Consider the following 11,349-nt stretch of genomic DNA (forward strand, 5'->3'; position numbering starts at 1 on the left):
ATTGACCACGTAACAGAATCCTCGGCTTAAGTAGATTCTTCGATATTTTCTTAATTGATTAAATAATAAAATCAATGATGGCTCAGAATCGCTTACAGTGTTACGTTTGTGGTCATGCATTCGGTCGTCAACAGATGGCTCGTATTGATGACGAGGAAAATGCACACAAACGAGAAATCGCTATCACTAGACGTGATGCATTAGGACAAAATCCTCTCGATATCACAGACAGAACACGATTGTGTTTAAATTGCAATCGTTTGATCATAGGCGGAAATAACCGCCCTTGAACGTGATCCTTACTGCTTTAAACTTAATGTTTTAAGACAAACTCAAAATAGAACTTGTTTATTTTGTAATGCTGCAGTTAATCTGCACAGATTATCCATCGCATGTAGGGTTGATGTATTTGTTAAAAGAAATATTTATATTTCAGAAATAACCAAGTCTTGTGCACAGCATTTGAATGATCGAGGATTCATTCTACCATTGCTTTTACCTGCTTTGCAGTTTGTCAATAGACCATATTCAATAAGAGGAGATCAGATGCAATTGTTTTTAGATGAACTTCGAAATGCTGTGAACAATACAAGAGTTTATCAAAATGAGAATGATTTCGAAGATGATGCGTTCCAATGCATCAGTCCTATTACAAAGGAACAGTTCCAGGATTTATTCACATACTGTGTTCCTGTTCATTCAGCAGGTCATAACAGAAATATAACAAAAAAAGATCTCATGACATTCTTATGTAAGCTACGACAAGGTTTATCAGATGACTTTTTAAAAGTAATCTTTCATTATAAAAGCAGACAAAATGTGAGCTTAGCTGTCGCTACTGTGCGAATCTCTCTAATGCAACTATTCGTTCCATCAAATATTGGATTCGCTGCAATAACTAGAGAAGATTATATAGTGAGACATTGTACAGACTTTTCAAATGAATTATATAATCCACAGCCAGAAAACCGAAAGGCGCTAGCTTACATTGATGGTTTTATTTACGAATTCAAAAAAGTTCAAACTTCCGCCCGTTACGGCAATCTTACTCTGTACATAAGGGTTATCATTTACTCAAACCTGCCTTGGTTGTTGCCCCCGATGGTTATATATTAGCTATTCATGGACCATATTTTTCAGATGCGAGCAATAACGATGCTCAAATGCTTCGAAATGAATTCGAACAAGATATGCAAGGAATGAGAGAATGGTTTCAAAATGGGGACATTTTCATAGTAGATCGAGGTTACAGAGATGCGATACCACTGCTTGAAGCTATGGGAATCACACATAGGATGCCTTGTCTTCTTGAACGAGGTCAACGTCAGTTTACTACGGAACAAGCTAATGAATCTCGAATAGTAACAAAGACAAGGTGGGTAGTCGAAGCTCGTAACGGACATTTAAAATCAATTTTTAAGTTTTTTGCTAACGTCATTCAAATAATTCACACAAAAAATCTTGGGGACTTTTTACGAATTGCTTGTGCTATTATTAATAAATACCACCCGCCTATTCGTATGGAAGAAGCAAATGCAGAGTTAGCAAGAGAACTTTTACAATAATCAAGGCAAGTAAATGTTGTACAAGAGCGTGTGGATGCAGAAAATCTAAGAGTTTTGAGAGCTAACTGGAATCGTCTCAATCACCAGCATGTCCGTAACTTCCCCCTGCTTACCTTAGACTATTTACGAAAATTGACAGTTGGCACTTATCAAGTGAATTTAGCTCCGTCTTACGTTCAAGATAAACTCCAACGAGATGAGCAGGAAGAGTTTCAAATCGATGTTCACTTTGATAAGCCATCATTGATTAGAGTTAGAGTATATTTGCGTTACCGTAATGCAACTAAACACCAACTCTGGATTTCGTATAATGAAATGGAGGATGATAATATTGATAATGATAACGATGACGTAGAACCAATAACAGGTTACTATTGTACATGTCAAGCAGGTGCTCGAACACTGGGGACATGTGCGCATGTTGCAAGTGTTCTTTGGTTTTTGGGGTACGCACGACACCAACAGCGTATTAAATATCCTTCAACACAACTATTGCAATCTGTTCAAGATGCTGCCCATAGACCTCACCAGCAAGATCCTAACCATGGCATAGAATAAAAAATGGATAAAACATTTCATAACAGAAGATATAAGTAACGATTTATTAAACGCGCACGTTTACGCGCGTACACACACACACACACACACATACACACACACACACACACACACACGCGCGCGCGCGCACACACGCACACGCACACGCACACGCACACGCACACGCACGCACGCACGCACGCACGTACGCACGCACACAGCAGAGAAGGTTTGGAGTCGTTAACTACCGCGGGAGTGACGAACCGTGGGGTCCTTATCTCTGCTGACACACACACACACACACACACACACACTCACACACACACACACACGCATGCACGCTCGCACACGCACGCACGCACACGCACACGCACACGCACACGCACACGCACACGCACACGCACACGCACACGCACACGCACACACACACGCACGCACACACGCACACTCACACTCACACACACACACACACACACGCACGCACACACACACAAAGGGACCAGTATGCTCGCCACCTCCTCGTGGTTGGTCCTGGATTGCGCTAAGTGCGGGCACTAATTGTGTCGCTTGTAAGTTATAAACAATAGCTGATTTTCAAAATCAGTATACTTGTCAATTCAATACTACCGGCACATACACATCTGCGTTCACATGTTTACAGTTACGCGTATATTACGATCGTAAACCCGATTTCGTATATTCACTTGATTACATGCAAAAAGCTAAAAATCGAACTTTTGAAGCACAGTATCTCGAAAACCATTGATTTTTGGACTTTATGTCCGTTGAGACTTTTGATCAGGAGGTCATAAAGAATAACATACTATAGTTTTAGCAAATTTGGCCGAGAACCAAATTCCCCTCTTTTGGGTGCGGGGTCCTTTGCTTGATAGCTTATAGATTAACTAGATATACAGCGAGTCGTCTCTTTGATTCCTGTAAAATATATGTGAAATGTTCTACTTCATAATTTAGAATTAAGCGTCAAACGTAATATCTATGTCTTCCAAGAAGTCGACTTTTATTGCAAACAGGTTCGTCGGACATGGAGGAAAACGGACGCGGGGAAACGCTGTGTAAAGTCTGCGGGGACAAGGCCTCTGGGAAGCATTACGGCGTGCCGAGTTGCGACGGATGTCGGGGATTCTTCAAGCGGTCTATCCGCAGGTACGCGAGGTAATTGACTTCTCGCCTGATTATAAACAATCTCTGCAAGCGTGATCTCATCCCACAGATTTGTTAATTGCTCTGCCGTTTATTTTTGTTGTAATTGTGCGCCGCGCTGTTTTTCTTTCCCCCGGGAGATTTTTCTTAGCGGCTCGTAAAAGGAAGCCTTTGAAATTGCGTGTGCGCAGGAATCTGGATTACGTGTGCAAGGAGAACGGGCGCTGCATCGTTGATGTATCGCGGCGCAATCAGTGCCAGGCCTGCCGTTTCACGAAGTGTCTTCAGGTCAACATGAAGCGAGACGGTACGTTCTGTCGGCGATTAATAGAGTTCCGAAGCTATCGGCCATTTATGTTCGCGGGGCAATTGCAGAGATCATTCGCGTCAACATACATATATCTAACACTACATCTCACAATCAGCTCTATAATATCGCGACGGATCCTTAAATATACCAGTCCCGAGCGCTTGCCTAATCTTACTGACCGTTGTGCATAAATCCGCTTCTAATAATAATGCGTGTGTTTGTCCATTGACACCTCATTTGTTAAAGAAACGAAAGAAATGTACATTGTGATATATCTCCCGATTTTTAAGGCCACCGAGCGGCACTCGACATGTTTGCACGGAAATATCCAGCTATAGGAGTGTGGCTATAAGCGAGAGATGTATATTCTATATTTTCTGACAGTCGCAGAACTTCCTGGCACCTGACAGATCGAGATTTTAACTTCTCAAAGTGTTTCAGCGTTCGATTACAGCGCGAAATCACCGCGTATTTTCTTGTGTTATATTTTCGAAACGACTTACAAGTCTTCGCGGGTAAATCACAATTTCTAAGTTGCTAATCTCGGAAATATGCTAAATAAGATAGGTATACTCGTCAATTTGATATTGCGTATAAGAAAAACGACGAAGGAATCTCCGTCGAAGATAAAGAAATAAAACATTTATTAATTATCTTCTTAAAAACGACGTTCTTCAATCTGTTCGACAAGGCAAGACAATTGAAATAAATTTTATTATTCGTGTAGATATTAGGAATGCTCTATTCCGCTCTACGTGCAGGATAAGCCTCATATTCCGTATTGATACGCAAAAGCTGCGTTCCAACACAACGCGGAGCTTTTAGATGCGCTCCGTAGAATAAAATATATCCGCAAAGTGCCGCGAGTTGAATATTACAATGCACGGTGACGCGCTCGCGGCGGAAGGGAGACTGCCTGGCTGCCTGGCTGCCTGGAAAAAGCGAAGTGTCCACACTTTGCCATCTCACATCTCACACATCCACATGAAACTCTATACTTCTGCTTACCGAATGGTAGGATCCGGTGGCGAGCGGTGTCAGAAGCAGCCTGGCGTTCACAGCTTTTGTAAACACCTCCGGCCCCCTTATGCGTCGAGCGATAATCCAAACACTTGATTGCTGAGATATCAATTAGCGAGGAGAGAGGCGGGAGGGTGCCATTAAAGGGCCGCTGCACTCCTTGTGCCTCTTTCTTCCTCCCTCGTGATGCGAAAACGAACACGCAATTGTACGGAGTCGTAATTATTATCTATTTTAATTGTACCGAGTTATAATTTTATTATCTATTAATCTTAAATTAATATAATAATAATTATTACTTTATTAGATATTTAAAAGAGAACTTAATGAGCATATACTATTCATTAAACTGAATTAAAAATTAATTTAACTAATATAACGCGATTATACACTATCCAAATATATATGATGGTACAGAACTTTCCGATTAGAGACGGAATTTTAACGACGTCGTCGTTTTTAGCTGTACAACACGAGAGAGCACCGAGGAGCACGTCTTCTCTTGTTGCAGCGGCGAGGAGAACTTCTTCGGGGCTTTACACGGGCATCCCTAACGTCTATCATCCTGCAAGCAGCACCTACCATCCACTTCTATATCCCGCATTGTTCCCCTTCAAACCCACGGTACCAACATTCACCCCGTCCGTCGGTAAGCAATAGATATAAAGATCAATGAGTCGATATATTTATTCTTTCCGCGATAAAATATTGTATGTTATCTTGGCAGCGCATTTTCTGCCACGACCGTCTCCGGAATCTTTGTCTATGACCACCGCCAAGGAAGACGAAGTTACCAGCTCCGAGGAAGCGGCAACTGTCGATGTCAGAATCGAATCGAAAGGTATAAAAATTAGTTGTGATAAATAATTTAAAGGTTCGCTGTTGATTTGTGACTCGCAAGTTGCGATCTCGGAACGTAAAATTAGTATTTCTTTTTACCGCGCATGTAAGTTATTCAAGCAGATTGTATATTTGTTGTAGAGGAACTAATGAGCACTCGCTTAGCGCCGCCGGTTATCACTTCCGTCTCATCGGAATACGCCATGCACAGCTTATCTCTCCTGCCGACCGAAAATATCTACGAGTTCGCGGCGAAGTTACTTTTCTTCGCCGTGCGATGGGCGAGGAGTATACATTCCTTTCTGCAAGTAAGCTCTAATCAAGTCTTCCGTTAAACCAACTTAAAGATATTTCTATCGTAAAAGTAAAATAGAACAGATAATTATATAAAATAACACGTAAAATGAAAATTTGTACAAAATTAAATAGAATTTGAGTTAAGATCGCAAAATAGTCCTTCGTACTCGCAAAAGTTAAAAAAGATAATCATGCTGTTGTCCTTTCTTGCAAGCTTCCTTACAGAGACCAAACCATCCTTCTGGAGGAGTCTTGGAGCGAGTTGTTCGTGCTGACGGCCGCGCAGTGGAACTTTCCCGTGGATGAGACCACCCTGGTGCCCGTGGATCTGCCGATAGAGCGGAGGGAAGTTCTCCTTGATAAAGCGAGGAGGCTGAGGGAACTTTTAGCGAAGTGCGCCGCGTTGAGGGTGGATCATTCGGAGTACGCCTGCTTGAAGGCCATAGTCCTCTTTAAGGCGGGTGAGCAAGTTAGATCAAAACTTTCGATCTCTTCCTTTTAAACGATTCGTTCCTTTCTTTTTTCCTTGCTTTAATCATCTGAATTTTCAGGCATAACTCTAAATTCTACGTATATTGCAACGTCATATTTGTAATAATATTCTCGAATTTTATAATCCTCATCGATCGCGTAGTTGTTCAGTTGCTTTTCGTTTTTCATATATAAATTCGGATAAACTTCCGAAAACGGCCCCCCTCCGATTTCGATGAAACTTTGTGAAAAGCTTTGTTTTGGGTCAAAATGAAAGCCCTTAAAAGGAATTTTGGCGACTCCTATGATAAAGCCATTTTTTTAGATAAAATGATAAAAAATATAGGAAAATCTTCATAATTCTACAGGATGTTATAAATTGAATATATACTGTTTGTATTTAAATAATCAAGGTCAGAAGCTAGTATGTATATATATAAACAAGCTTGTAAAGCGCGCCACGAACTTATGTGATATCTCGTTTCGCGTGAAAAGTGTATGCGTGGGGGCAGTAGGTTCCGCCCCCCTGCGGGGAGCTCCACATCTTTTAAACTAGACACATATATAGTGTGCCTTACAAAGTACATGCGTGAACTATTTCGGTACTACCGCACCTCCCCCGAAAGCACGGGGGGGGGGGTGTGCGTGAACCTCGGTTCGCGTGGAAAGTGTATGCGTGAACTATTTCGGGACTACCGCACCTCCCCCGAAAGCACGGGGGGGTGTGCGTGAACCTCGGTTCACGTGGAAAGTGTATGCATGAACTATTTCGGGACTACCGCACCTCCCCCGAAAGCACGGGGGGGGGGTGTGCGTGAACCTCGGTTCGCGTGGAAAGTGTATGCGTGAACTATTTCGGTACTACCGCACTTCCCCCGAAAGCACGGGGGGGTGTGCGTGAACCTCGGTTCGCGTGGAAAGTGTATGCGTGAACTATTTCGGTACTACCGCACCTCCCCCGAAAGCACGGGGAGGGTGTGCGTGAATCTCCGGTTCGCGTGGAAAGTGTATGCGTGAACTATTTCGGGACTACCGCACCTCCCCCGAAAGCACGGGGGGGTGTGCGTGAACCTCGGTTCGCGTAGAAAGTGTAATATATTACAAAGCATATTATTTATGTATTCTGCTGTAAGTATATAATAAAAACATTAAATCATTAAATACAAACAGTATATATTCAATTTATAACATCCTGTAGAATTACGAAGATTTTCCTATATTTTTTATCATTTTATCTAAAAAAATGGCTTTATCATAGGAGTCGCCAAAATTCCTTTTAAGGGCTTTCATTTTAACCCAAAACGAAGCTTTTCACAAAGTTTCATCGAAATCGGAGGGGGGCCGTTTTCGGAAGTCTACCCATAAATTCTGCTTGTTTCATGAAAAGGTTGGCAAAAAGCGACTTTTGCTTTATTTAAGTATTTCACAATTTTTTTGACGTTTTAACTTTCTTTGACATATTTTCCGATCATAGAGTCGCGAAATCTCTGCGAGCCGGGACGAGTGGCGGCGTTGCAGGAGCAGACTGTAGCGGTGTTCTGCGAAAGGGATGCGCGCAGGGTGGGTCGATTGCTGCTGCTTTTACCACCGGCGCGTGCACTCTGCCGTGCTACCCTGCACGAGCTGCTGTTCAAGCCGACGGTCGGCGATGTCAGCGTGGAGCGACTGTTGGGCGACATGGTCGGCGCCCTAAGGCCTACCTAACTGCTGGCACGAATGCACCCCTTGCTCTTGGGATATCTGTGCCGTGTATACGTTTTACCGACACCCCTTTATCGGCGATGGCGAAATATTCAGACCGAGGGATGATCATGCCGAGATAAAATTGAAATATACTTTTGCGTCGTAAAAGATTTGTCTATGAAAGAAATGCGCGTCTACGTGCAAAATCGATTTATTTTCGACATCGACCTCTAAATATATATGTATAATTTACTTTCCTTAAAAATAATTAACGTTAAAACACATAAATATCGTGATCGATTTTGACGTCGTGTAAGTCACGTAATGAGGTTGATTGTTTTAGATATTGAAGATTGTTATAGAGTGTGAACGTGAATGGCGTATGTAATTATTATCGTTGATATGATTATTGGAACAGTCTATGGTGTTGACACGGAGATAGAAGGACAGAAGTGTCCTATATCTACGATTCTGTCACCGCGGATATCGATCACTTAAAAGGATATTGAATCTAGTCCAGTAGATTTCTTGCTCCCTTCTAAGATAACTTTATTTAACTTTAGTTAACTACGATTGACTAAATAGTCCCTTGTGTTACTTTATATAGTGAAAATTCCGGAAAAGCCAATTTTAAGCTGATTAGTGACGTCCAGAATATTCTAAATACACTATTCTAGTAGACTAATAATTGTGAATGGGACAGATAAGCAATAAGCGATAAAGATAATTCTTGTTGCCAGCTAGCTTATCGAATTATGATACGACCGCGTTGGCCGTGCCGATAAAATGCGTAAAACGGTGATAAAATGACAGCAGAAGGGAAACGTATATACGAGATTTCGTGACGCAGCGACAGTTTCGCTCGTCGAAATATCGATTCGCGATGGACAGAATTATGGCGCTATTCAATGGCATCAATTCTTTCCGTGTGTTTATGTGGTATTATACTTATATACAAATGGGCTTTGCGCAATGTAATATTTATGCACCTTAAGTGGATACATATGTACATACATACCTGTCCTATTATAGATATAAGTAACTTTACCGACGCGACCGTAGCGTATCGTAAATTAGATAATGTAATGCATATTAAAGCGGCACAAACGTGTATTCGTGTAATTACTTAATTAATCGATTAATGGTCTCGTTCATTCCGTTCTTCGTGCCACTAGTCGGATATATCTGAAGCGAAAAACGATTGTCGTCATTTCCAGCGTTACTCTCGCTATAATGTTATCTCTGTATAGTATTAATTCTTTGCGCCAGAGCGACCGAAGATTAATCGCGAGTTGGTCGCTATTGATGTCTGTCGCATCATTTTCAAAAATTGTTCTCCGTAGTAATTAAACTGGAATAAATCCCTTCAGAAAAGACATACACTTTTCTTTCCCTCAAAATGATTTTTCTTTATATAAAAAGCGCTTGGCTAATGCAATTTTTCTATGTAATTCAAATCATGTTACGATGAAAAACTTATGATGAAATATACTATAAAAATTCTTTGTTCATGTTGCAAGTTCTATTATAGGTTCTTAGAGAAATAAATGATTTTTTAAACAGTAAGAAGAGATAAATGAAACACATAAATAAAATAACAGAATTATTGTATCATAAAACGGAATTCTGCAGAAAATGTTTTACCAGCGCACTTTTTCACGACTAATTTGACATTTCAGCTGAAAGATCTTATACATTTTCTTTATGCAAGTAAAAATAATTAATGCATTAAAACATGCTGGAAATCGTTAGTATAATTAATATGGAAAGATGATGGCGAGGGGACGACATACACGCACTATTTTTTTTTTATTAACTAGAATAATTTATTTTTCTCTCATGGTAGAAAAAGGAGAATGTATCTTAACTCACGAACTGCATTGTACTTATATATATACAATTACATACAATCCTCAATTGAACGTTACACATAAACTCATTACACATCGATTTCTCATTACTTCCTTGTCCTCGTGAATGCATTCCCGAAAGAAAGAACTGCTCGCTATATTATCTGAAAATACGATCGGCCGGTTGTTCAGCGGAGTGGGAAAAGTCGTTTCGATTGTAAGTGTAGTTGCGTATGAATTCCTTTCTCATTCTTGCGCGTGGACTGAAAGAAAGGAGACATTGCAGGGAAACAGTGGAACAGAGTTCGAGAAAGGAAAAAAACGTGGAAAAGTGGAAAAGTTTTCATACGAAGAAGCTGCGCGCGCGCGCACGCGTGTGTGTACATGTGTGTCCGTACATTGCGTTGTATCTACGTGTGTATGCGTTTACAGATAGAAGGATTTTCGGATGGACGTTAATTATCGATGGGAGCATTTCGTGACGGAAAGATTTTCGAGGCTCACATTCGCATTATTTCGTCAGTACGGTTATCTCCGTCTGCCGAATCGCGCGTCGCGATTCTCGTTCGTGTGTAACCATTCTCGGACAGTTAAGATTACTGATAGCAAGCGGTAGCTGGAAGAAGACGAAAACGCCCGACCGAGCGACGGGATCGAGAAATTCTCGACCATGATTTCCAACAGGAGGGAAGTACACTTGAACTGGCGGTGTGCTCAAACAATTTCTCAAATATCTCAAATGTCCATTGAATTATAAAATTTTGTAAAGATTTTTAGAAAATTTTAAAGTAATTCTTGCTCGAAAATTGAAATTTCTTCTCTTTAGAAAAATTCGACATTATCGTAAACCGTTCAAAGTTTCAAATGCATCTCTCCCTCATTTTTGCTCGACTCGCTCGGTCGTTTCGCTCGAATATTTTTTCCATCGTTTTTAGTATCTAAACGGATATTACTTAATGAACAAACGAACAAACAATAAAAAAAGAAGAGAAAGAAGAGATCTCTCTTCGAAATCTACTCGTGAGTTACCTGCTCTCTTCCGTGATCTGCCGGTCGCTCTTTATCATATACGTGTTACATATTTTCTATACTGTTCTCCTTAATATTTTTTTAACGCGCTTACATTCAAAATTCATGTTCATTAGAGTTACACAATTGATTTCCAATTAAACCTGATTCACCTGCGTATGCCCGTTATTTTCTCGTTCATCCATTACACTCTCACTCTTTCTCTCACACACACACACTCTCTCTCTCTCTCTCTTACTTTCTCTATTTTTTTCTGATAATTGCAATTTTCTTTCTTTTTTCTTTTCGTTTATGTGAGGAATTGTTCTCGTTCTCGTTTGCCAATGCTCGCTTACGCGCGTGCTTCAACTCGATTCTCGCTTCACCTCGCTTCCCTCCGATCGTTATCGACCGGAATAATCAAAACAATAAGAGAAATGTGACGTTATGTCTCCTAAACAGGTGCTTTTTCATGGGCGTCAGTTGACGCTCGAAATCAAGTTCGGGTAAGTTAGATTAGTATAATGACGCCGATATTCTGACGCGCGATGAAAAAGGTTTTCATGCGTCAATTTTTGGAACTCGCGTATAAAGATGCCAGTTG

The 11,349-nt window shown here is 40.9% G+C and overlaps 1 protein-coding gene across 2 annotated transcripts in view; it reads left to right on the top strand.

Annotated features, from left to right (window-relative positions):
• Window positions 1–9,855, top strand: part of LOC143897554 (nuclear receptor subfamily 2 group E member 1) — a 22,763-nt gene extending 12,908 nt beyond the window's left edge. Inside the window, exons 2-8 of one of the 2 annotated variants that reach the window (XM_077406358.1) lie at window positions 3,137–3,278; window positions 3,458–3,573; window positions 5,060–5,245; window positions 5,324–5,437; window positions 5,578–5,744; window positions 5,948–6,194; window positions 7,679–9,855. In XM_077406358.1, coding sequence (XP_077262484.1) covers window positions 3,137–3,278; window positions 3,458–3,573; window positions 5,060–5,245; window positions 5,324–5,437; window positions 5,578–5,744; window positions 5,948–6,194; window positions 7,679–7,908 — 1,202 coding nt within the window. In that variant the 3' untranslated portion in view covers window positions 7,909–9,855. The remainder of the gene's footprint in view (window positions 1–3,136; window positions 3,279–3,457; window positions 3,574–5,059; window positions 5,246–5,323; window positions 5,438–5,577; window positions 5,745–5,947; window positions 6,195–7,678) is intronic. The other variant, XM_077406359.1, reaches the window with a different exon arrangement.
• The last annotated feature ends 1,494 nt before the right edge of the window (window positions 9,856–11,349 follow it).

Source organism: Temnothorax americanus, unplaced genomic scaffold (assembly GCF_048541705.1).
Source record: "Temnothorax americanus isolate GAGA-0224 unplaced genomic scaffold, ASM4854170v1 Scaffold20, whole genome shotgun sequence".
NCBI lineage: Eukaryota > Metazoa > Arthropoda > Insecta > Hymenoptera > Formicidae > Temnothorax > Temnothorax americanus.